Raw genomic sequence first — 27,727 nt, 5'->3', positions numbered from 1 at the left:
ACTTGGTTATAAACACAATGGAAAGCCAATCAGCGCTTAAGAACGAAGCGCGCGACCAATGGCTATTGGAAAGTGCAATGGCGTCATACATTAAGTTTCGTGAGGTCGTCTCCTGTAAATAATATATCTAATAGCTGTAACGTTACCGATGCACTGTATTATTTCACGTATTTCCCATGGAGAACAGATTTATTTAAATGCTGATAGCATGCTGTAGAGGGTGGCAGTCCTCTGCCAGCCTGCTTGCTGTCGAGCAGCTCGCCAGGCTAAGTTTAGCGTGATACTTAGCTTGTTAGGACGCTAGCATTAGCTAGCCATTTAGCTAATCAGAGGTTATTACGGGAGGAATCTAGCTCGTTTTCAGAGGCCTGAATCTAATTGAGATGGACATGTGAAATGACAGTCATCGGTAGCCTCTAACTGAACTGACGCATATCAAAGGTAAGGTGTCCACGTCGTTAGCAGTGAACGTGAATGACTATTTGGTGCAGTTTAGCTGACGGTACGTTAGCTACTTCCCTCTCTTAAAGGGCCTTTGACTGACAGCTTCTGCTTGGTGATGACACACTGCTACTCTGGTTGTCAGGGAAAATGTTAATGAAAACCAGTCATGATATTAATGTCAGTGGCGCCGACACTAGCATAAACAAATCTGTGATCAACTTTGTGGTTGTCACCTTAAAGAACAGCAAAATATGTATCAGCGCTAACCAGATAGGTGGAAATTACTTTCAATTATCTACCTGTGATGTTTCTTAGCTATGTACGGCGTTAGCCATAACAGTATTGTGTTATTATCTACATGTTATAATGCTGATCGGACACCATTGAATGAGAATAACAATATAACAACCGAGTTAATATGGTATGTATCATGCTTGACATAAATGACGGATGTAGTGTGAATGTGCTCTTGACTGTGCCGGGTGGATGATCAGCATCTGAGGTGTCATCAGGGGAAATCCAGTTGTCTGGTATCTGAGTCCTGCCCTGGGTGTTAGCATAAGTCAACAGTCTGTTCACCGACTATTTATAGAATATTCAAATCAGTAGATATGAGTAATGCCACACGAGGTCTTGTTAAAAAACAGGGGCACCGCACAGGAATGACTGGGCAGTAGAGAGGGAGGGTACGCAGCCCAGACAACCATGAGCTATGAGATTTCTCTCACCAAACCACAACAGACAGGTGTCAGTTAAAAATCAGGAAATGAACGCAGTAAGTACAGTAGATAAATTGCAGATAAGAATCTGTTTTTGTGTGTCTTTACCAGGAGGTCTCCATTTATCATTATTCAGAAAATATTTCCTTTCACCTTAATGTAATTTAGACTGTTTAGCAAATGATTGATCGTGGTTAGCAGTTCTTATTTCAATATAGATCAATATCAGCCATCCATTAACAACTGATTAATCTAATTGATTAATCTTGTGCTAGTTAGTTTACTTGGTTTCAATCTGTGTTAAGGGATGAGATGCAATGTTACGGACTGAAATACAGTTTATGCACTGTATTACATTAAAATCTACAATAATCCTGTACAATTTGCCTGGTGCAGTTTTTTTTTTACCTTAATTAGGCCTTACAGTAATGATCACAATCATATCACATTTGTACAGGGTTCATATGCCTGTCAAAAATAATAAGATAATAATAAGATACATTTTTACTTTGCCGATATGCAAAGTTCATATGTCGGAAGCAGTATCAAGTAGAAAAAAATGGTATCAGAACATTTCTACACTGAATGCTTCAGATGCCTAAACAAACACACAAAGTGTCACATATGAAGTCATATATATCATTTGTGCTGTAAGGTATATGTGCTGTAAGTTTTGCCAATTAATTGAAAATATACATTTAAAATTTATGACAGTTAACTGTGCCAGCAAGCTTTGACTAACAATTTCAATTTTATTTGTCTTGTTTTTCTCAAATATATTTTTTAAGGTAGTAATTTTTTACTTTTTCTCACAGACCAGAGGTCAAGCTTGCCTTGATGTTGGACCTCCTGCCTAGCATGCAGCCATGAGCTCTGCCCTGTGGAGCCAGGAGAAGCCCAGTGGGGGCTTCAGGGAGGACTGGCGCTTCTACATGGTCATAAAGGAGTGTACGGTGGAGAAGCCTCCCCAGAAAACCCTGAGGATCCCCCGTGGCAGCCTTGGCCAGGCCTGCCAGGAGCGCAACAGCTTGGGGCGAACACTGCCTCCATGCAAGGGCAAGAAAAGTCTCCGCATCCTTGACCAGACCAACGTGGTGCTGAGCCTGGACGAGCGGGACGTCCTGGAACTGGACGAAAAACTGGCTGAGCTACTGTTCCCCATCACCAACTGTGAGGAGCGATACGCCCTGCGCTGCAACACGTCACGGCTGGAGCGCGTCCGTGATATTGACTGTGGTTCAAAGGTGCGCGTCCAGCTGCGCTCAGGGGATGAACCTCTGCCTGGTGTGGTCCGCTTCAAGGGCTCGCTGCTCCCTGACAGAGCCCTCTCTGGGATCTGGTTTGGAGTGGAGCTGCTGGTGAGAAATCATGCATGTCCTTTTGAGAAGGTTGTTTTGTATTTGTTCTGTGATTATTGTGCATGAGAGCTCCACTACAGCAGTAATAGAAATGTCAGTCATTTAGACTAACAAACAATGTTAAAGTTGTTCACTATGAATGAGACAATTTTCCCCTGTAAAACATATTTGGTTGAGTTTGACAATTTATCAAGATTTCTCTCAAAAAGAAAACAGAGATAAGAAAATGAGTTTCAACCTTGACTAGAATCACAGCTTGAAAACAATACCCACAGAACCAAAAGTAAAATTAAAACGAAACGCAAACTGAATAAATGTTTACAGGAAAGAGCTATAAATGGCAAGAATCTGATCAGTGGAAAAGAGCTGTCAAAAATAAACATATTGTCCTCAATAATTAGTTTCGACCAAGTTCCTTTCAGTCTTATCCGAAATAAAAGAAGCAGCTGAAGGAACTGCTTCTTGGGAGCATTCTTAAACCAGGTGATGATACTTGACCCATGTAACATACCCACAATCCAGCAAATGAAAACAAACACACACACACACACACTCCTTGCTGTCATTATTTATTAGGATCAGAAGTACAACCATTTCCACCAACTTTAAGCTTCATTAGTGAAAGTGCTCATGGCAATAGCAATGCAGTGAAGCCTTTGTACTCTTGTTCCTAATAAATAAGACAGAAGTGTGATTTTGGAAACAACCCCATTCATTTGCTGGAGTCTGCTATTTTAAGCTCATTGGACTTCAGTGTGTACATACACAACAGAGAGGAAAAAAGTACAATGATTACCGCTAGACTTATTCATCCAGAACGTCTCTGCACACAAATTTAATTGTCTCGCTAGTTTTCGTGTGTGCCTCGTCAGCGTGCACTTGAGCTTGTGATGGAAAGTTGTAAATACCATGTGTAGGACCTACAGACAAATCAAAGTTTTTGCTGACTACTGTAGAGCTATTTTGGTGACTGTTCAGAGCTCAGAGCTTGATGCTGTACTGCCAAGCCAGAATAAAAAGCTAAGTATTCACATTTGTGTGTGACATTTGCTATGAGAATGTCAAGTCCTGTGCATCATATAAATGTTGTGACTTGTGGAAAACAGGATCAAATGAAGTGCATACTGGACTTTCAGACTTAGTTGTTTGTCTTGAACGTCTTGGGTTATATTCCACAAATTTGAGGTTTATGGTCAATTTCTGCCAGTCCTTAAATTTAGAAGATAAAGTCTGCCTTCAAATGTTGTTTTAGAGTAGTTCAAAACAAAGCCGCAGTGTTTTGACTGACACAAGGGCGAACAGATAATGACAACATTTTAACTTTTATGTGAACTTTAATCTCAACACTAAATCTGATTTGTCATACCATTCATTCTGCACTGTGTGTACAGCCCAGTATGTAACAAAATACAAAGGATTGCTTATTGCAGCACAATGTTGTTTTTATTCTGCAGAGTCCAGCTGTAGTCTTCTTGAGTGGGCTGATGGAGCTAAAGCATTCAGCTGTAGCTCAACATAAAGACCTCAAAGTTTGCACATATGCTTCAGATAAAATTAGGATTTTATAACCCAATACGGTGTGTGCACTGTGTTCGTTTTGCTAATATATGCCAGCAATACGAGTAACTCAGCACTTTTTCATATCTAACGCCTGCATGTGAGAAAAGAAGCACAATGTTACAGTGTGGTTTGTGAGAGCATCCCGTATCTGTACTCAACAGTTCTGAATGTATTTATCATCGCCGTAAGTCAAGTCATATTCCTGCTGCAGTAATCGATCATATGCTCTCACAGCTCTGTGTTGTTGACTTCCCCTCACTAAAGAATGCTAAGCAAGCGCCCTTGCTACCTGCCCTACTTGTTATGACAATAAGTTGCTCATCCGTCTAGCTCCTGTTCTGTCTCACTCATGTCATCATCTTTCCTTTACTTCCGTGTCCCAGGAGGAGGGTCGAGGCCAGGGCTTCACAGAGGGCTCCTACCAGGGCCGCCAACTTTTCCGCTGTGAGGATGAGTGCGGTGTGTTTGTGGCTCTTGACAAGCTTGAACTCTGGGAGGACGATGATGATGAGGCCTTGGGTGAGCTGGAGGTTGACCACGTCAGTCTGGTGGAGGAGGACCAGGACTTCCCTCCGCTGGAGATCAACTCCCGGGTCCTGGTGCAGACCAGGGATGGACCAGAGAGAGGCACCATCATTTTTTGTGACCTGCTGCCTGGCAATGAGAGCCTGGGCTACTATGTGGGAGTTGACATGGTGAGTAAGGCTCTCTTTGAACAGGTAGTCAATGTACCCTAAACTGGATGTCTAGAGACAGTTGTAGAATTTACAAATAGTAACTCATGATAGCCAAAATAGTGCTGAAATGATTAGTTGATTACTTTGATCTTTTATCAAGCAAAAACCCAACATTTACTGCAGCCAGCATTTATGCTCCCAAACAGACACATACCTGGACAGCTGTGAACACTAAGGTTGCCTGTTAGTTCTGTTTGTACTGCTTTCACATGTGAAGTACATTGGTCTCTGAAGTGGTCGTGTGGACAGTGCATGGACAAGTCAGTGCAGTCATACCAAATTGCAGGTACATGTTATGTGCACAAAGAGCCTACGCATAATCCCTCCGATAATGAAATTTATGTCAAGCAGACCCAAGTGGGCCCTCCCGCACTTGCAGATGTGTAAAGAACAGTATCTCCTTAAATAAGACTGGAAACAGCTAGCCTGGCTCTGTCCAAAGGTAACAGACTGTGTCAGCTCTCAACCCATTTTTTTGAGTATGCCGTACAAAAACATGGAGCATATAAAAGGCAGATCAATGTTTTACAGGGGTTATGTTTTGGTTTATTTCTTGGTAGGGATCAGTAATTTCCTGGAGTCTCTGTCACTTGCATGGCAGTGTGACCCGACCAAGAAATGGTCTGTCACAACGTTTTTACACTTTAGGTTTTGTGCCGATTTAACAAACAAGATACGAGGTGGTTTATATGGAGCAAAAAGGAACTGATTGAAAAATGTATTTCCCAAAATGTTGTACCTGACATTCAAGGTCCTTCTTTCAAAAAATCATTACTATGTAACTTCTTATAGTTTGAACATCATTAAGTTTATGTCATGTGCATAGTCCACACTTGCACAGCTATGGTAGTCGGACTAAGAGTACATCCACATTAAAACTGGTAAATGCATTTTCTTCTCCATTTCAGCCCTCTGTCTAGACAAAACCAAGCTTTTCCCACAACTTCCAGAATTTATAAATGTTTTAATGCCAGTGTGGTGTTTCAGTGTGTACAAGTTTTTTTTGGCAGTAAAGTTAGTTAGTTACCTCTAACTTTGTCCGTGTTCGATCATTTTAAATACCAGTGTAGTGTTTATGGTAATCAGCCATTGCTTTGGGTAACAATTCATTGGCTGGTTATACAAACAAAATATGTTCAAACCAGAGCTATCACAAAAATCACTCCCATATTGTAAAATCTGTATCTTCTCATGTTTCATCGGTGTTTAATTTCATAAAATGTGTCATATACTGTTAACTGATCAGTGTGATTTTACATTCAACAAGATAGATGTTTACAATGAAGTGAGACGATGCTCTGCTATGATCGTCTAACTTGTCCTTGCCTCAGTAGAGGGCGGCAGCGTGCAGAAATTTACACATATCAGCTGTAAGTCGGAGAATGATATATCAGAGTTAATATCTCAGGTTCTCTGTCATGACTTGCTTGTGTTTTGCTCTTTCTTTTTTTGTAGCCACTCCTCTGTATGTTGAGGGAACATGTCTTGTTGCCTGGGATCACAGTAGCTGGTATCTATGACTACTGTTGTCAGGCGGGAGTTGTATTGTAGTCATAGAGAGATTGAAACACATAACTGAGGCATTTGACTGCTGATCGTTAGCAGCAGCGCCAACAGCAGCAGCAGCAGCAGCCCACTCAGTGCATCTGAGCCACCCACACAAAGGCAAGGCAGTCACGCGGGGAGTGAGGTAAAGACTTAGTGCTGTATGACCCAACAGCGTGGCAAGGGGCCAGCAGGCAGCTGAGGAGAGCCCACTGCTCTGCCTCACTCTGCGTCCAGCCTCGCCCTGCCTTCTCTAGCTAGTGGCACCGGCCTCATGCTTATCTTAGATTATCCCACTGGAACAGAATCCTGGATTCCAAACTAAACAAGAAGAAGAATGGTGTGGTTGTGCTCGTAGAGAAAATAGAGCCCTCAGGTGGAAGGATTTGAGGTGGAAGATTTGTTGTTTTAGATGGAGAAGATGAGGATACAGAGGATACAAAACACAGAGGCTTGAGCATCATTTTTAACGATAAGACAATAGACCTCATTAATCACCTAGAAGATACTAGGGGAAGAAACACGTGTGGCATCAGTTTTACAGAGATGAAGAACGCCTGGGAGGGTTATATGGTTCTCATGTCTCCAACTCTTTCAGGACAATCCTATCGGGGACTGGGATGGTGCGTTTGATGGGAAGTTGCTGTGTAATTTTGCCAGTTTGGAGCACACTCGACTCGTCCCCATCTGTGACGTAATGCCAGGTGAGTCACCTAGTTATTTGTGTTTTTTCCAAAAAGCATTCAGCTGTCCCTCTCTTGGACCAGTTCTGAGCTCCCTCTGAGTGTTCTGAGTTTGTGTTTTGCTTGCAGCGGGAACAGAGAGCCTTTTGTGTACATGGCTCACTTGTTTTTGAAAGTCAAGTGAGATACTCAGGGTCTTTGTTCTCCACATTGGCATATTGATTTGTTTATGTGTGCTGCTGCCGCCTCTCTGACTATTCAGACTTGCATCTAGGAAATCTTAAAGATTGGGATTCTGAAGTTTGCGAATTTGTCACTTGTCTTTGAAACCTTTCCTTTACACTCTCTAGACAGGTTACATGATGTATATGTTGTTATCAAGTAGAGCTACTTTAAAATCTACCCCCCTCAAACAAAATGAGCTATTCATTGGTTCCTAATTTGCAAAATGGTTGTGATACTAGACAGTTAAAATTGCTCTTCGTGGCTGTCAGTGTGTGTGCAAAGACGCATGTCTCTGAACATATCTGATTAAAGTTTGGATGAATGTGCTGTTAAATACAATATCTTTAGCCTGGAACCTTCCTTAAAGGGACAGTTCACCCCAAAATCAAAAACATACATTTTTCCTCCTCTCTGTAGTGCTGTTTACCCATCTAGATTATTTTTGATCTGAGTTGCAGAGTTTTGGAGATATTGGCCATAGAAATGTTTGCCTTCTCTTAAATATAATGGAACTAGACGGCACTCGCTTGCAGTGCTCAAAGTGCCAGTAACAAACATTTTAAAAACAGTAGTGTTTCTTTCCAGAAATCATGACCTACTTACACAAGATAGTCCATGGACCTTGTTGTCAGCAGTTTCATGTTGGAACTATTTTGTGTCTTCTGAACCACACCTGCCAACCATTTCAGCTCAGCCAAGGAGGACGTCAGTAATGTTTCCATGCCGCGCTATCACAAGAACAGGCCTCTTGTTCATGAGTAGATGCATGCTTCCTTCTGTGTGGTAATATGGTTGGCAGATGTGGTTTTGTAGAAAGCAAATGGTTCTTAGTGATGACACAATAATGATAATTTTTGTCATTCTAATCATGATATGAAATTTTGATACTCTCATGGTATTGTTAAAACGTGCTAAAAAAAAGTTCAAAAAGTATTGAGACATGCAATCATCTCACCAGGTTTTATACTGAAAACATCCCAATGATTTGAAATGTCATCCTGTCCCTTGTGAAGTCAAAAACAAACTTACGTTGCTGCTGCACCAGCGCCCAGGAGAGTGTTGCTAACTTTGGTTGCTGGACAGTATTTACTTTGAGTTTTTCAATGTGCAGTAATCAAACATGGTTATTATGATAATTTAAATTTGAGATGATAATACTAATTGTCAGGAATTTTATCATAGTTTATCCCTAATTGTTCATACATGAAACTGCTCACATCAAAGTCTGTGGATTATCTCTTCCAATGTATTTTTTTGGCGCTTTGAGAACCACAAGCCGAGTGCCATTTAGTGCCATTTGTTTAGAGAGAAGGCAGACATCTCTATGGCCGATATCTCCAAAACATTATGTCCAAAATGATGTATTTTTGATTTGAGAGTGAACGGCCCCTTTAAACAATGAACTAGACTTGCACCGATTTCAACTTTCTTAGCCGATTCCGATTTCCGATTTTTGAGGGGTCTGAACTACCGATTCCGATTTTGGCCGGTTCCGATTTTCAGTCTTTCTAAGAACTGTAATTGACAGCATTCACAAACATTTTTGCAACTTTTCTTGTAAATATGTTCGTAATAAGACACTGACTATTAAATATTCATTTAATACTTTCTCCAAAATCATCCAGATTACAACCAGGCCTTATTATAATTTTATATTAAGATTATGAATTGGGTGAACGTGATCTCGCGAGATCATCTCGCGGGATTTCGCGGGACGCGATTTCACGTGATCTCCTGTGGAAACGGATGTAAACAAACCGGAGACTAACGCGGTGCAACAGTTTGAAGTAAAACTTTGCCGTGAGAAAAACAAACACAGAAGTTAAACGTGTCTGGATGAGAAAATGTTTGAGGAGACACATCAACACAGGATGTTTATTCTTCAGCCAGAACAGGAGGTGAGATTTTAACTGTCCCTCTGTGAACAGCAGTCTGCTGCTAGATTGCTAGCATTAGCCTGAAGTGCCAGAGAGTTTACGGCTGTTTTGCGACATTGTCAGCTGCTCTGTCTATCCTGTTCTTGGAATCTGTCTCTGACACCAGCTTCAAGCAGACGTGTCTGAGTGTGTAGCTGTTATCAGCGCTGTGTTGACGTCACGGTCAGTTTGTCTGCTGCGCGTATGACGTGACCATCGTGCAGAACATGTGTGTGACAATGACGGGCACAGAACCGGATTTGTGACGCTGACCGGCCGGTCACCGGTCAAGGCCAGTCACGTGAAAACCGGCCCGATTCCGAGCATTGCCGATTAATCGGTGCAAGTCTACAATGAACACTCTGTTGTCATTGGTGAGATGTTTCTAGCCAAACCCTAACACACTGTTCCACTTGGAAGACTACTGCTAAACCAAAAAAAGTTTCAAGACTTCTTATTGGATATTTATTTATATTTATCTAACTGCAGTGATAAATTGAAAACCATACAGGAAAATGATAGATGGTCAATGTATATTTACATGTACATCACAAGTGTGCGAAAGAAAACATTAGGTGCATGGTAGTTAAGGCTGATAGGGCTGTTGTGCCTCTAATGTGGATGTATTTCTGGGCTGTGCAGAATATTCCATGCAGGACCAAAGGCTGCAAAAGCACAGTTTTGCCCCCAGAGGCACCAACAGTGACAAGTCGTCCTCTGGCCAAAGCAAACCAAAGAGCAAAGGTACTGCATCGCTGTTATGATACAAACCTAACTGACCTACCCACAGCTTGGTGTGATCATAATTCCTAAAGGGGCATTTCATCAAAATTGTCTGGTTGTGATTCTACCTATATAAAAATCCGTCAAAGTACATTTTGTCCTGAAGATTTTTCTGGTTTCACAAATTTGATGATCCCTCTGAGGCCATTTTTTAATAAAAGAAGTCTTTTCTTTGTTTTTAGAGAACCCATAAACCGAAAACAATCTAGTCAAATTGTAGGTATTTTTAGCAAGCAAAGTGAGCAATAATAAAAACACTTTTGGTGAAAAGTCCCCTGAAAAAGATAATAATAGCAGACAGCATGCTTAACTCCATTTTACACAAAATATGAGAACTTCTGTTGCAGCTGCATTGATCTGATGTGAATGGAATGTATTGCTGTGTTATTTTCATTTTTTGTGTTTCTTTCATGGAGAAAACTGACTACAGCTGCTGACTAATTGACCTTTTTCTTACGGTTTTGTACCCTTTTATTTCTCACTTGGTTTACTGTTGAAAAATAGGGACAAAACATGCTTTCAGGCACAAACACACAAACACACTTACACACATTTTGCTCATCTGTGTGTTTTTTTATGTACTTGTGTTATTTACAGGATTAGGTCATCAGTGTGGCAGTAGAAGCAAGTCTGAATTTTACTATACTTTAAATGGCAGCTCTGTTGATCCCCCAGTCCAGTCCAAATCCAAAAGCACATGGTACATTGATGAAGGTAAAACACGGGTACTCATGGGGTATCAACCATCATACCGGCAAGCTCCTGTTTACAACAAACTACTTACTAATCCATTTCACTAAGGCTGGGTTTTTTGAATGTACTAACATTGGCAGGATCAGGGGTTCCATTCCTGCTGTACTAAAAGACATTTACAGTTTGGTACTGTGGGTTGCTTTAAATACAAATGTCCTCCAAAAATAGCATTCAATAGGGCGTGGATACTTTTAGCAATAAAGTCATGTATAGGAGTCTATTTCTCCCACCTGCTAAAAACATGGGGCACATAAATTTTGTTTATATTTCTAGTTTAGTATAACGTATAATTAGGCACAGTTTCTCATAATTTTGACATACTGTATCTCATATGTATAAGATTTCCACGTATTAAACAAAAAAGTTATTAAGTTAAAAAGTTATTATTATTTGCCTGGTAGTTGACTTAGTCAGCGAGTTTTCTAATATAATTTCAGCAGCAACCAAACGGAGATGTGGTGCTGAAACAGTGGCAGGCTTCACCACACTGGCTAATATAAGAAACACCACTAACACAACTGCTCTGATTTGTGAACAAGAATAGTTTTCGAGTATGTAAAAGAAGACGTGCATTTTAAATATGTATTCAAGAGAAAAATGGGGATTATTGATTAATTTTCTCCTATTAAAAGTTATTGTAAATTTTATAATTTAACTGTGCATCTTAAACATTGACTGTAGATATAGTTGTTATAAAGCTCACTACATACACAAAGTGTGAGGTTTGTGTGCTTTGGCTGTCAGCTTCTCAAAAATCCCTTTCATACATGCACTGCAACTCTGCAGTTATCTCAAGTCCAGGTGAGCCACATGTGTGAATAGAACAGGTCATATTCTGGAGGTAACGAGTGGACATGTTGATGGCATTGTGCAGTATACAGATGCTTACCTTTTTATCCACTCATTGACTGTCGATTAATATCAGCTAGAGCTGCAATGATTAATTAATTACTAATCGACTATTAAATTAATAGCCAACTATTTTGATAATCAATCATTTTGAAGCATTTTTTTTTTCTAGTGAAAATGTCCAAATTCTCTGATTTCAGTTTCTTAAATGTGAATATTTTCTGTTTCTTTAGTCCACTGTGACAGTAAACTAAACATCTTTGGGCTGTGGACAAAACAAGACATTTGAGGACGTCACGCTGGGCTTTTGGAGACAGTGATCACAGTTTTCTGACATTTTTCTGACATTTTATGGACAAACAACTAATTGATTAGTTAAAAAAAATAATCTACTCATTAATTGATATTGAAAATAATCATTAGTCGCAGCCTTAATATGAATCTATTATATTTTGAGCTCACCTTTTAATTCCTTTCAGTGTTATCTGTCATGTGAAAACACCAGAATACAGTCAGAGACTGGAGAGAGCTGATTTCTGCGCCTATCACCCTTTCCCGCCTCCATCACAGTTAGTTAGTTTTGGGACTTATTTTGTATTGATATCAAGGCAAAAACAGTCATCTTTACAGATGACTCCTCTACAGGTGCCAGCCCCCACCTAAACCATACTGAGTATTTCCAACATGTGGTGACACATCTGACACAGACATTAAGGTGTGCTGCATATGTGACACATTCACACAATGTCACAACCTGATTCTCAGGGTATAGTTAGGAGTGCATATGTTATAACGGTTAAAGTGTTATAACATATGCAACAAATTCAGTTGCCTTGGAGGAAAAAAAAAAAGTGAGGGGTTGCATATCAGTATGCATCTCTAGTGTAAATAACAAACTGCAGACAAACAGAAACCTGAAATCATGATAAATCAAGAAAAAATTAAAACAGTTATGTGATAAATCTTTTTGTTTCACATTTTAACAAGTGGGAGAAATGTAGTTCCATACAAAGTATATTACCCAAATGTATGTGTAGACTGTACATATGTGGGTAATCTGTACTCTATTTACTGCATTCTGGGACCAAAAAGCCTCTTCATTTTGCATAAGGAGGACAACTGGATCAGCTGTTACAACAGACGTAAACGTGTGCCCCAAACATGGTTTTCAGAAGAACAACATCAGTAGTTTGTTGCAGTAGCTTGCTATAAAGACCGTTCCACTAGTCTTGTCCTTCATCACCATTTCAGTGTGATATTCCACATGCATGGAGTAATTGGTGTTTTCAGAAGGCTTTTAATAATGCTAAGTGCTGTAAATGACTGGCTGTTGTCTTGTTTTGGCTGCAGATGCAAGTAACAGATTCAGATTTCTGTGTGATACTATTTGCAGGCCAAAGCGTTAGTAAAAGCCTTTATTTCTCATGTCGGGACTGGTTCATTTGGCACATTGTAGTATTTTGGGCTTTTTTTATTTCTGTTTTTGGGACAGACATTTGATTTTCTTTTTTTCTTTGTTAGGGGAAAATAACATGTCATCACGGTCAGTTGTGAGGAATTTAACGGGTGGTATAAAAATCAAATGATAATGTCTCCTGAAGTAAACAGGATGGTAGATTATCACTTTGTGTGTTTTACATATGCACAGCTTTCTGAGTATGAACTAATTATTCTGTTTATGATCCCAATCACTTTCTAATCATGAATAAATACATAACTGTGAATTTCCAATAAAACCTGTAGTCATCACAAATCAACCAATAAATAAAAAGCAAAACAAGATACACACGAGATAACATACCTTAGTATCAACACTAACAGCACAAGCTGTGAAATTACTACTCATCAAAACGAGGAGTGTGAAATGGTTGTAGTGTTGCCACCTGCCAAGGCAAAACAGAATACTTGAGTGTCCGCTCTGGTGTTTCAGTACTAATGCAGAAATTAGGAGAGGTCAGTCATAAATGGCTGACGTGCTGTTTCACAACTGCTTACTCATCCTGTGAATGTGTAATCATTTTCATCTTCCTCAGGGGTCACTTTCCACATTTTGGGTTGTTTTTCTTTGTGGTTACGGTGCTTTCATTTCTGTAATTGAGGTGTCATCAGACTCGACTGCAAAACTCCTACAGTTCTCTCAGCAAGAGAACAGTTCGAGTGTTTATATAGAGCTTAAAGGCAAACGCAGCTCCAGTCAGGGATTCATGTTGTCCGTTGTGATGGTTCAGTCAGTACTTGTGATCCTATGTCACTCTTTCAGAAAGTTAGAATTTAGAGAGAAAACTATGAAATTGTGATGATGGCAGTGGTTTATAAAGCAAGGTGCTACTCAGAAACAATAAATGTTGTGGTAACTTTATTGAGCCAAAATGAAACATCTATTATATCACATTAATGATGTTGTTGTGTAGCAACTATAGGTGACAGTAAAGTCTACTGACAACAACCACTGAACTGACAATAACAGGTTTCTAAAACTTATTTTTAGACCAGCACAGGTGTTGAATCCCAGTGATATCCCAAAGATCTCCGCTGCATCAAAGAAGATTGACTCTTAAGAATGATTTCTGAAATTTGTGAATTTGATACTGCATGTTAAACAAAGTGCTCATAATTAGGTAGGTGTGTCTGCCGTCAGATGTCAGACGTCAGATCTGTGGACATTACATCTCAACTAAGGGCATTTTCACACTTATCCCAAGTACTTGAGTCTGGATGTTCGTTTGTTCTTTCAGGAATTAAGGAGCTTCACCATCAACAGGTTTTACAGGTTTTTTTTATATTTTCTTCTCACTTAAATGTGAAGTAGTCTTTTTATGTCAATAGTGATTTTTGCTTATACAACTCTGATTCCATATACTAGTCTTTAAAAAAAAGACAAATATATATATATATATATATATATATATATACATATATATACATATATACATATATAGATAGATCAATACATATACTACAAAATCTTGCCAAAAATGCAAAAATACACGATATATGTAACCCCAATAGATAAGTACTCTAATAAGGACTCAGGCTGGATAGGATAGCTATCATATGTACTAACTATTAGAGGCACATTTGTTTATCTATTATGTTCAACATGAGGATGTAACACCAAATGTACAAGGCAGTAACCAAACAAAAGCAATATTGCTACAGGAAAACAATATAACACATAGATGTACCACTGTGGGATGTGTATCTACACCCACTGTGTAAAATGTAAATAAACAGCAGAATGCAATCATTGTGTTCATTGTGTGACAACAGTTTTGTGCAGGTTGCTGAACCAATACAGTAATGTCTTTTGTACAGTTATGTGTTTCATAGTAGGGGTTTAAATCACAAGTTTCATCATGATACAATATTATATAGATTTTTTGGACAGCGATAGATTATTTGCAGATATCACAAAATCTTTCAATCGATATCAGGCGATAACATATGTCCATTTAACATAGTCAGCCCACAAAAAGCAACAAAATAATAATTCAACAATTTTATGACTGAACTTTTCCAGATGTGTGACACTTACATGCCATTTTGCATCAATCATACTGGATTGTTGAACATTGAATTGATAGATCGATCCAGACTGATGTATCGTTACAACCCTACAAAGTGTTACACTCACCCCGTACTGAACCTTCCCAGGATGCCCTATTCATATCCAATCTCAATACTATCACAGTAAATGAAGTAGATGACAATAGAAGACAATATGTCTTTGTGGTTTTCAGTTGAGTATATGTAAAAAGGATTAGCAAATTATCACATTCTGTTGTATTTATATTTTACAGAGTATGCCAGCTTTTTTGGAACGGGGGTTGTAGTTTTCTAGATAGTTTCTTTACTTCACTTGTGATGGTTGTAACACCACAGAGGATGATGTCGTGCTGCTAAAAGTGATCAGAATATGCCAGTTGTGAAGCATACCTGGTAAAGAAATGGCAAAAAAAAGGCATCTGGACATGGACAAGCATGCCATTCACTGGCAAACAGAATATGGCCCTTATATTTACAAAACTATCAAGTTGACACTAATGTGAAAATGCCCTGAGATGCTGAGATTGTTTAGGTAGAAATACTAATTTAGTACCTCTTTCAAGCCAAATGCCACCATCTGAAAATCTTGTTTTTACTAACCTCCTGTGGTTAAACCAGGAGAAGTCAGTACAACAAGGATTTTCAGCACAATTTTAAAGTACTCTTTAAATACAATAGTAAAGACAACCTACATTATATGATGTATTTCTTTTTTCTATAAAATGGGTGTTAAGTTTTAGTTTCTGATTTCTCTCCTACAGTTGGGGAGGACCCCGCCAAGTCACTTACCGACACGCCCCCTGACTTCAACCAGTCCTCCCCGCCCTCCAGAGCCCCGCCCTCTGCCTCATTGTCCAGTGACAACAAGTTCCACTCTCTGCCCTTCAGCCTGAACCGCAAGAGTGGGCCCATCGACAGCATGAGTCATGGGCCTCTCTCCCTGTCTGTCCAGTCAGTGATGGGAGAGCAGCCCGAGCCCTCGTCACCTGCTGCCCCTCCCTCGCCGCGGCCTCCCACGCCTCCCAGAGGGCAGCCGGGTCTGGAGGTGGGCTCTCTTGTGGAGGTGAAGGAGAACCCCCCTCTGTGTGGTGTCATCCGCTGGGTGGGGCTGCCTCCTGGCCTGCTGGAGCCTTTGGCTGGGCTGGAGCTGGTGAGACAACACAGAGATGTAAATTTTAGGGTTAGGTTTAGATTTCAGGATCATTTAAATTATAATATAATGTTGGTGAGGCAAATAACATTTTCATAAACCAGGAGATGGTCTGTGTAAGACATTATTTCTATTGACTGTTCTTGAGTACATTTTTTCTAGAGTGATTATTTGCCATTACATACATATTGACAGCTTACATGCACACGTTCATGAAGCTCTTATTCTGGGTTCAGGCAGGAACATGAAGTGATAACTGCCACCCACATCAGCTGATTGTCACCTCATCTGTCTTATTCACTCACCACCCCTGATTTAATTTATATGTTGTTCTGTCAAACTGTGAGTAACCACTGTTGTTGCTGGTTGCTATTCACTGCCCAGTGATTTCAGTTTATCCTGACCTGACAGGCAGCACCACCACACCAGCCTCCAGTCAGTTATTTATTTTATGGTATTAAACTTTCTACTGCTTGCAACTGCTGTTGATACTAACTGTGATTGACTGGTGACCACAGAAATATCAGCCAAACGTTCTTTGATTAACTTCAGCTTGATCATCCACACATTTGTTGCATCTCCCTCATTGATGATCTAGATAAGATTATATTACCATGTTGATTGGGTTGCTCGCAGTAACATTTCATAACTGTTCAGAAAAAAAACAGACATCGCATATATTATCATAACATTAGTAATAATTGTTAATTATAGAGCACTTTTCTAAACCCATTACAAAGCCCAAGGCAGCAACTTCATAAAAAGCAAATTATATAAAAAACATTTCCAAGCAAACAAATAAAACTTGCAAAAGGACAATGAGTCAAAACCAAGGAAAATCAAACAAATAAAATATTGATTCAGTAATAAAGCTTTTTGAAGTTTTTTTTTTTTTTTGAAGTTTTCAGAAATATGCTCATTCACTTTCGTACAGAGTTAGATGAAAATATCTTCAATGCTTGCCAGTTAGCTTAGCTTAGCATACAGACTGGAAACAGTGAGACTGGCTTTGTCCAAAAGGAACAAAATCCACCTATTATGACCCCTAAAGTTCATTAAAGGGCATGTTATGTTTCAATTGTGTAATCCTGTAAAAAAAACAACATGCAAAATGACTTTTCTCTTGGATTCTCTGCTGATTGCCTGGCAACCTCATGGTGACATCAAGATGACAAGTCACTGTGCCCCACAAAAAATCAAATAAACTTATCTCTCAAACCAAAATAATTATTTTTGCTGTTGATAGGAATGCAACAAAAACTCAAGGTACGATAATACCACAATACGACATCCCTGATACGATATTTATTGCCATATTAAATAAAGAAAAAAAGGTCCATCATGAAAAACTAAATCTGATGTTTGTAATATTTTTTGTTTGTATTAAATGTGCTATTCATTTAAACTTAAAGTGCTTCTGTTGTCCATCCCAAATTAAATAAAATAAAAGTAGGGCATTTAAAAAAGGGCATAATAAATGAAAGCTTTTTCACTGTGCACACATATAGTAGCTGACTAATTGGATAACTGGATGATGTTATCTTGACCTCTTGTAGGAGGAAGAGTGCCCTGGTTGCACTGATGGCACCTTCAAAGGTACCCGGTACTTCACCTGCCCACCCAAAAAAGCCCTCTTTGTGAAGCTCAAGTGCTGCCGGCCTGACTCCCGCTTCCCGTCCCTGCATCACTCCTCCAACCCCATTGAGCGGTGCAACTCCATCGGTGAGTCAGTAGGAGGAACAATGATGATTGAAGGCAACAAATTAACTACCATCCCCAAAAGCTTTGCGTTTACACTTACTGTGTGTGTTTCTGCAGCATTTGGTGGATACCTTAGTGAGGTAGTACATGAGAACACGCCGCCCCGCACAGAGAATGATGGTCTGGATGTCATGGTGGGAAAGAAGAAAGGCATCCAGGGCCACTACAACTCCTGCTACCTGGATTCTACCCTCTTCTGGTCAGTACGCTTGAAGTCCATCAGTAAATACTTTATCAGCTACAGTTTACTGCTGTTTTATATTAACGTCTGTAGACTTCAGGCATATTGATTGACTATATGGTGCTTCCTTAGCCAGGAGTGATGTGTTTGCCTAGAGGCAGAGGCTTATTAGTAAACTGTTTTCACTCTCCCCACTGGCTCTAACAGGAGGGTGTACTCCTGCTGTGAGCAGGCTGGTGGCTAGTGGATCTGTTGTTTCTGCCAGCACTGCCAAAGGGCCATTGAACAAAGCAGTCAACCCAAACTGCTTCAGCAAACTACAGGACATCCCATGATTTCATTATCGAACAGTTTTTTTTTGTTTGTTTTGTTTTTGGAGAAGTTTAAGTTAAATTTGACCAACTCCAAAAAAAATTCTTTGAACAATTTGAAGTGAATTAGATTTTATGGGAAATTCAGGCTTAGGGCTTCTTATAGAAAGTATTTACAGTTAATTATGCAATAAATACAAATGTAATCAAACAAACAAATATCCATTCTATGAAGGTTTGCAAAGTTAATAGTTTTGGGTGACATCTGTTTTTAAATATAAGGTAAATAGCAGCTAAAGATCCTGGTTAATCATCATTTATCTTTTAGAAATTAGATCAGAGATATAAGATGAGTATTAATTGTAAACCCTTGGTTGTGTGTTCTGTTCTGCAGTCTGTTTTCCTTCAGCTCTGTACTGGACACGGTTCTGCTGAGACCGCGCTCAAAGACTGATGTGGAATATTACAGAGAGACCCAAGAGCTGTTACGCACAGAGATAGTCAACCCGCTGCGCATGTAAGTGGTTTATTGCACACACACCCATGCTGCAGGTTTGTGGCATTGACTCATTGTAAGTTTTTTGACTTTGTGTGACCTGTTTTTGAATTTTTACAGGAAGCTGAAAGCTCATCTAAAAACTGTTCTAGACAAGAATGTTAAAGTCTCTCTTGGACTTTTAGATAAATAAATTACATTCAGATTAATAAAACAAAACAGACCAATGTTGTTTTGAATCTGCAGTATTATTGGTTGTATTACTTACTATAATTCTTCAGACCCTGAATGTAACAGCAGATATCACTAAACCAGATGTGACTATTAACTATCTTCTAACTTGCTTGTTCTTTGTTCTGCAGACATGGGTATGTTTGTGCTACTAAAGTGATGAAGCTGAGGAGGATCCTTGAGAAAGTAGAAGCTGCTTCTGGATTTACCTCTGAAGAAAAAGGTATGAGACTTTTCTTTATTGGTCCCTCATACTTTGAGTTTGACTGGGCCATTATGTTTGTGTCAACTTTTATTGGTGTTGCTTGCTTGTCCAGCTCATCCTTGAAAGTTTGGATTTTGATGTAATTATTAATGAATTAGCCCCTCTACTAGTTAAATAAAATAATTAAAAGATTTTGGAAATAAACCAACCCTTTAGTAACACATTCATGCTATTGACTTCACAGTTTTTAAAGTGTCTGCACTGGTTGGCAGCATTTACACACGTCTCATTTAAGCACATCTTGTTCTACAGATCCTGAAGAGTTCCTCAATATCCTTTTCCATCACATACTGAGGGTGGACCCATTGCTCAAGCTAAGGTAAGGGACCGCTGTTTTTGGGAAAAATGCCAAACCACTTTGGCTGCATCTAGTGCCGAAAAGAGACACAGGCAAAAATTATAGTTACTTGAAACTGTCAGTTATGTTGTTTTAAAATGGCTGAAACAGTTGAATGATATAGTTATTACACACAAACCATGTGTATGATTTGGTGTGACAAACATCTCTGATTTTTGCTTCTTACCAGAATGACATGACTGCTAAACCGCAGAATGGTACATGAGCTTGTCTCAATCTACAATATGTAGATTTACGCAGTGACATAAAGTTTCACTTCTGCTGCAGCTTGTGCACCGGTGATTGAATGACAGACAGTGTGGGCAAAGTGGTTTAACTGTAGGAGTTACTTGGTCACGTTATGAAAACTCCCTCTACAGTCATGTTTAAGGATCTTTGATGAGCACCACTGTAGGGTTTTACAGTGGTATTTCCATAAGGATCCTATATTGAGTGTTCACCAAAGCCAAACAGTGACCGACTTACATAGCTGTAAAGCCATGTCACATAACTTGACTAATCTGAAACATGTAGCTGGAGTGGAAATGAATGTTCAGCAGTGTTGAATCTGTCTTAACAGTTTATCAGGGACAGGATACAGATGTTACAGATAATGTGACATATGTCAAGCTGTTAAACGTTAAGTGAAACTGCCTGTTGATTGAACTGCTTTAAAAAGAAAAATACAAATTCCCAACTGTAGTAAGCAAGGTTATTTATTCATGTTATTTATGCATGAGTTTTTATAATAGAAAGATAGAAATATAAAATCTTGGTTGTTCAGGAAGCATTTTATTAGATCTGTTTTTAGTTGAAATAAATGCTTCTCGTGGGTACTGCAAAAAGTACATCATGTACTTCTGTACAACATCTGCACAGATTACAGTTGTCCTATTATCTTTGTCACCTGAGAAAGGTAGATGTGAGTAAAACTTAAAAAGACTGTTGTTGTTTCTAGGTCAGCAGGACAGAAGGTCCAGGACTGTTACTTTTACCAGATCTTCATGGACAAGAAGGACAAGGTTGGAGTTCCCACCATCCAGCAGCTCTTGGAGTGGTCCTTCATCAACAGCGACCTAAAATTTGCAGAGGTGAATTTAATTTTGTTTCAGCTTTTTTAAAACAGGTTGTTTTAGTTAAGTCAAAAGATTGGTGGTATTGAGGTTTACTTTGTCTAATATATGCTAATTTGGTACAGCCATCCCCAGCTCACAGATGAGCACAACACATAAGTCTTTGAAACAATCTGAGTAAACAGAGTGAGTGCTACCCAAAATTAAAAAAAATATGTTTTTTTTCACCACGTGTTGCAATACATTTTTTTTTCTAAAAACACCTCTTTTCACTTGTACTTAAGTAATAATAACAATATGCTTCAATAAGGTTAACAAAATGTATGATTGCATAAGGTCTTAACCTTTTGAATGAGAAATATAATACTAACATTTCATATTTTGTGCTGTCGTAATGTCATCTTATAGTGACAGCTGCTTTATAACTTTTAAGTATTTATTACCTTCAAAGTTAACCTTTTTATGCAACTGAAGCAAACAACAGGCAACAGGAGAATGTCAGTGGAGCATGAGATGTTTGGATTGATTCAAATTCAGATAACATTAGCCTAGTGTGCTGTTCACTTCTGGATGTCTTTGAGGTAAAAGTCTTTTCAAATAAAAGATATATATCAAAGATATATAAATTGTACACACATTAATTTATCTGAAAATACTCCAGGGTTACTCCTAACTTCACCAGTGTGTCTCATATCAAAGGATTGGCTCCTCCCTGTGTTCATTGTTGGTAACTGAAAAGCCTTCAAGTCCTACAAGGTCTATAATCTGAATTTTAGATTTTAAAATGTCTTAAATCTTGCTTTAAATGTGTTTATGGGAAGACTGCATTGATCACACTGTAACAACTACAAAACAAAACCAACATTGAACCAATTAACGCTAATGCAAACTGTGCATGTGCTTTTTTGCCAATATGGGAAGCAAGAGAGTTCATATGTAACGTCAGCTGCCATGGCCCTTTTAGCAGTTAAAAGCTGTGATATATCTAGATCTATGTCCATGCATTCATGCATTCTACCATCCTGCTGGTGGTTCAGACATCACAGATATAATCAGCCAACAACAATCCTAAAATGAGACTTGCTTCCACCTCTGATCAGACACATAATTCAAATGAAGTGTAGAACATTGATCACACATAGAGTACAGTCACGGGAGCTAAATATGAGACAGCTTACACTTATATTCTGAATTTTATATCCTTGCTTTCTTACCTTTAATTGCCCTAGATATAATAACAACTTTTCTTTTGCTGCCATCTTTGTTTACTGTTAAATGAGAAAGAAAGCAAGAAAGAAACTGTTAAATGAGAAATCTGTGCTCTACCACCAGACATTAAGGAGATATAACAAGTTGAAATACTCTGCATTCTGACAACAACGCTACCGCTGCGATGTCCTCCTTTGAAATTTCAGTTGCAGGTTTCATTCTAATTAGAGTTCAAATTAAAGCTGGATGTTCACCAAATGAGCAAGTGTCTGCTGTGTCTGTTGTTTTGTTGTAAGAAATCATTAATAATCTTTAAGAAGGAGTAGATGTTTATAACAGTTAAATTGAGCAATATGTTAATGGAGCCTATCAGGCAGCAAGACAGGCAGTCACTTGCTTTTGTTTTCAGGACAACGGGCTTGTCATTGTCCAGTTATAATGTTGCACTCCTGCAGTGTTCCTGCAGCCTGGCTGAGCTTCTCCGAGTCTGGGGGGGTGGTAAACAACTCACTTCAACCAAAGATCATTTATGAAAAAGGATTTGAACCTATATAATATACAGTCTATGGCTCCAACTCACTATTTGGACTACAGTGCTCATTTTTGGATGTGCTGTTGTTATATAATGCTCCTTTAAGGTCTGTAATGTGTTGGATATCGAGTACTTTGTGTACACTCTGTCCTGGCAGCTCTTTGGCCTCAGGTTTCACTTCACGTGTGCGCCAGGCTTTGCTGATGTATCCATGCTGCTTTGTTGACGACTAGATAAGTTTTCTCTTTCTGTTTTCATGTTCTCCACTAGGCTCCCTCCTGCCTTATCATCCAGATGCCCCGTTTTGGCAAAGACTTCAAAATGTTCAACAAGATTTTCCCCTCACTAGAGTTAGACATTACAGACCTTCTTGAAGACAGTAAGTTGTAGCTAATAATTTTTTCCAGTGTGTAAGTGTGATGTGTTCTCGCTGATCAGTGCTGAATCAGAGCTCTGTGGCATTCGGTAATGAAATCCCAGTGAGTTGTCACTGCTGCTCAGCTGCGATGAAGAAACCCTTTTATTTTTTCTTGCTTTCAAACCGGCTCTCAACTCTTTAAAGGTCTACACTACTGTGCGGTTTGTCAGTCAGAATAAAGGTGTGTGTTTTTTATTATCCAGCTCCAAGAGAATGTCGAATCTGTGGAGGCCTGGCGCTCTACGAGTGTCGAGACTGTTATGAGGACGGGGATATCACCGCTGGCAAGATTAAACAGTTCTGTGAAAAGTGCAATACACAGGTAAACAACAGAGGGCATTATTGTAACACCAGTTCAACAAAAACTAAGATGTAAAGTGTGGGTCAGGAGTGTCCATTTGGTGGCGCCAAATCCAAAGAAATCACACCGTGTCAGAGCAGAAGTTCTGTTGCAGAAGAGCAGCTTCTACAGTAGATTGTAACACATGGGCCGCTCAGTACTCAGTGAATTTACTGAAATATTGAAAGGCTGTTGGTCTAAATTTCCCATCTGGCTGACTAGATCCTCAAATGTACTTCAGTGCTTTAATTTTCTGTGATCTTTAATCTGTATGTTATATGAAACATGTTGCACTTATTTAGTTTCATTTTAATTTGCCACACTAACACTAACAAACAGTCTGTGTGATGGTGTGTATCTGCTACTACTGATTTAGGTTCACCTCCACCCGAGGAGAAAAACCCATCGGCACGGCAAACTGTCTGTCCCCAAGGAGCTGCAAGAAGGTACGGGGCGGCAGGGCAGTTTTCCCCGCCAGAGGATGGAGCTGTTCGCCGTGCTGTGCATCGAAACCAGTCACTACGTGGCCTTTGTCAAGTACGGCAGCGCAGATTCCGCCTGGCTCTTCTTCGACAGCATGGCTGACCGTGATGGTGGGTGTCACGGCCTCTAGACACCGTGTTTGTTATGACATCAAACTGATCCTTGAAATGAAGCTGTGATGTACAGGATGTACAGAAAACTCTTTCTGTAACACCGGTGAAAGAACAGCTCAGTGACACAGATATTATGGCCTCAGAAACCTAATGAAGAATCACTACAAAAAGAAAACATTCATTTTGAACGAGGGCTGCACAATTAATTGAAATATTGTCAAAATCCATTATGGCCAAGCACAATATCGAAATCACAGAAGCTGGAATTTTATTGATAAAGGGAGAATGTGGGACAGTACAGCATTATAATGTAGTACTGTACAGTAGAGCTGCAGAGTTGTTCCGACTACAAATAAAAATGTCATCGTCATTATTTAATAGGTTTTTCCATGAAAATCCAAATTTTGATGCTAGAAAGATTACTCTCACTAATCATAAATCATATTACAATTGTAATATCTGTCAGAATAGTCACAATCTGCTCTTTTCTTCCCATATCATGCAGCTATATTTTGAACCAAAGTTACAGTTTGTCTTATTCTCTTGCAATGCAAGACTTGAATATAGGAAGAATATGCAGTATAATCACTCTGTAACTCAAACAAAGCTGCCACATCTAATAACTGCTGTAAATTTAGCTCCTATCTGACTAATTAATTTACAGATTATTTGAACACTTCATCGAATAATTGTTTGATTAATGAAAAGTCAGAAAAAAGTTAATAAAAATATGTTGCATTAAGACAGAGAAGAGCAACAAATACACACTACTGGAAACTTGAATTACTGGAGGAAGTATTTAGCATTTACGCTTCAAAAATGACTTAATTGATTAGTCGATCATCACAGTAGTCCACACAGTAGTTCATAATTTTTTTTTGTGAATTCACTAATACTTTTACCTTTAATTGCTGTTTTATTTTATTTTGGCCAACACATTTAAGTTTGTAATTATTCGTATAAAACAGCATAATGAGTGCTGGACAGCAATTTTAAATTCATACCTGCCTTTGGCAACTTCTGGGACACTGTTGGATTTGACCTGAAGTATTGGACTCCACTGGTGGGGCATAGAGCCACTGCAGGTGGGACCAATTAACTAACTGAAACTAAGTTGATTGAATTTAATTCATTTAATTGTGTAGGGAAAATAAACAAGAATTTGCTGATGCTATCATGCTGAGATTAATTTCTCTAAAATTCAACTTGGATCCTTTCTAATTAGTCCCCTATCATTGTTCATGATAGATATAAAAAAAAAGTGGGGTATGAACGTTTTTGGCTTCTGAAGAGCTCATGCCAGAAAAAGTTTGAAAACCACTGCTTTAAGTCATGAAGTATTTGAAACAAATATGATGTTATTGTGGCTTTTCTGCTGGAAAGGGTTATGTTGTTTCTAATTATCATGCATGTGGTTTTGCAGGAGGGCAGAATGGTTTCAACATCCCCCAGGTGTCCCCCTGTCCGGAGGTGGAGGCCTACCTGAAAATGACCCCAGAGGAGCTGCACGCCCTGGATCCCAAGAGCATCCAGGGCCAGGCGCGACGCCTGCTGTGTGATGCCTACATGTGCATGTACCAGAGCCCGACCATGAGCCTGTACAAGTAGAATCCTCTCCCCTCCACACCCCCCCCTCCACACCCTCAGCCACACCGCCTCCCCCCTCTTCCAGGGCAGGTGATTCCCAGAAAAGACCAAAAATGAAAAATAAACTAAAAGAAGAAAGGCTGCCTGCCAGCAGGGGTGCTGTCCGGAGTTAACCCTCTCCACCCCACCTCTCCTCGACGCCTGGAAGGTTGGAGAGATGGAGGTGCAGGGGGAGAAGCCTATTTGCACTGTGCATTAGTTGAAGTGTTGTGTTCTTCATGTAGTCCTATGTAGCTTCCCTGTGTCTCACAGCTGAGCGTTGGTGGTGGATGACAAAGCAAAGGTAGGCCTTATGAAGGTTCACTCCCTGCTCAGGGAGGAAGGCGTCACCGTAACTGACAAAACATGTGCAACAAAAACAAGATGAGCTAGTGGGAGGACCTTGGCCACCTCATTTACCTTAAGAAAAGAGGAGTCCTGCTATTCTTAATCACTGTAAAAGACGGGAGCTTTCCATAACGCCACATTAAGGAAGCAACGCAGTGCGCAAATCCTCATCCAACCTGTGTGTACTGTTCTAAAAACTCGTGTAAAATCTCTTAGTAGCATAGATTTCTCAAGGTAGTTACATCATCAGTATAGATGTCGACCTACTGTGCAGTTGCATTAAGACCAGAGTACTCTGCTCTTTGTGAACCGGTTTGCATATTCTCCCATCACGCTGTGTAAGTGTCTTTTACAGTATATGTTTTGCAGAAACAGATGTAGCCATTGTAAAAGTCTCACGTTTTACTGCATACTTGCTCAACCAATGCTGCACTTTTTCGCTCTATCCCCAAGTGGACCTATCAGGAAACATTTAGCTTTTGCTCTTTTTTTTTCCTCCTCCTCCCATTGGAAGTCACAGTGAGTGCTAATTTGTTGGTTGGGAGACATCAGAGTTTTGTGTTACAGAATACAAATTTGCTTCTCCTCTGTAGCTGTAAAGAACGCTCTGCATTGCTAATGCAGAGTAGATGCCAGATAAACGCATGAAGGGAGACTTGTACAATGGCTCCTGTTGTAAAGCCGGTCGGTGGAGCACTCCATGCATTCATAGGGTCAATGAGGTGAAATACTGGAAAAGTCTGGCTGTTTTCTTTTAAAGTAAGACAGTGAAGAATTTCACATGCAGTGTTTTATTTTTATTTTTAAGTCTAATCTAAATTATATTTTATGTTTACGAAGCCTTTTCTCTGCCCGTCATGGCAAGTATTGACTCTCGCTGCCTTCCATGAAGATGTGACATGCAACGTTTCCACCAGATAACAAAACAATTGTGATCAAATATTATTTATTATATTCTAATCATATTAGAAACTCATATGTTGTCCCTTTTTTGAAGAACATGAAACAGGGTTGATGATACTGGTTTGGGTACTCCTTGTCCTCTTTCACTGTATATTGAAGTGAGTTATTGTAGTTTACGCTGTCTCTTAGCAACTACTGAATGTTAATAGTGACATATTGAACAGTGTAGAGTTACAGGACGGGTTATGAATGAGGCACAAGGCTGGTAACCTTGGGGCACCATATATGTGTATTTAAAGAACAAAAAGTAAATAAAAAACACCCTTGATTTCATTGTGTTCCTATTAAGAATACCTAAAGCAAACTAATCATGCCATGGATCAAGATATAAAATAATTGTTGGTTTTTATATATTACATTGGATCAAATCAACAAACAGCACATGATGACATCAGCATTATATATATTTTTCCTAAATGACAACCTAATCATGGATTTAGCTGTGAGTATAAAATAAAGTGTGTAAGGGCGTTTTATAAATTAGGTTCCAGCTGACAACTTCCATTTTGCTCTGTGGTCGTTTCCACTGTCCCAGGGATCCTGACAGGAGACCTTCCTGTGTGAACTTTTTTCTGCACTGCTGAAGCTTGTCACTGACTGGAGCCTTGTTCTCTGTGAGAGAAGTCTCAGAACGGAGGATGGGATTTTGATTTTTTTTTTCTCTTCTGTTGCATCTGTACAGTATAGACATATGTAACGGGTGGAAAATTAATGTCAGTGATGTTCCTGTAAATGTTAACAAAATAAAGCCCATTTTGAAGGGTACAAGGCA

General features: G+C 39.3%; 1 protein-coding gene across 4 annotated transcripts; it reads left to right on the top strand.

The window, feature by feature from the left end:
* The first annotated feature begins 70 nt into the window (after positions 1 to 70).
* cyld (cylindromatosis (turban tumor syndrome)) lies at positions 71 to 27,727 on the top strand. Of its 4 annotated transcripts, XM_084720801.1 has the most exons (17): positions 71 to 441; positions 1,979 to 2,521; positions 4,465 to 4,776; positions 6,962 to 7,067; positions 9,830 to 9,931; positions 10,568 to 10,684; positions 15,880 to 16,268; positions 17,825 to 17,990; positions 18,087 to 18,228; positions 18,916 to 19,038; positions 19,380 to 19,471; positions 19,766 to 19,832; positions 20,809 to 20,941; positions 22,935 to 23,043; positions 23,286 to 23,404; positions 23,799 to 24,015; positions 25,442 to 27,727. In XM_084720801.1, the coding sequence occupies exons 2-17, from the start codon at positions 2,030 to 2,032 to the stop codon at positions 25,624 to 25,626; spliced, it is 2,871 nt and encodes a 956-aa protein (XP_084576927.1). In that variant the 5' UTR covers positions 71 to 441; positions 1,979 to 2,029; the 3' UTR covers positions 25,627 to 27,727. The 4 variants fall into 4 exon arrangements, with proteins under 4 accessions (XP_084576927.1, XP_084576936.1, XP_084576944.1 ...); XM_084720810.1 differs by lacking the exon at positions 9,830 to 9,931; XM_084720818.1 differs by lacking the exon at positions 10,568 to 10,684.

This window comes from Lutjanus erythropterus, chromosome 1, assembly GCF_056507025.1.
Source record: "Lutjanus erythropterus isolate fLutEry1 chromosome 1, fLutEry1.hap2, whole genome shotgun sequence".
In the NCBI taxonomy this organism is placed as follows: Eukaryota; Metazoa; Chordata; class Actinopteri; order Lutjaniformes; family Lutjanidae; genus Lutjanus; species Lutjanus erythropterus.
The sequence above is the reverse complement of the archived record's forward strand: the minus strand, read 5'-3'. Positions and strand labels throughout refer to the sequence as shown.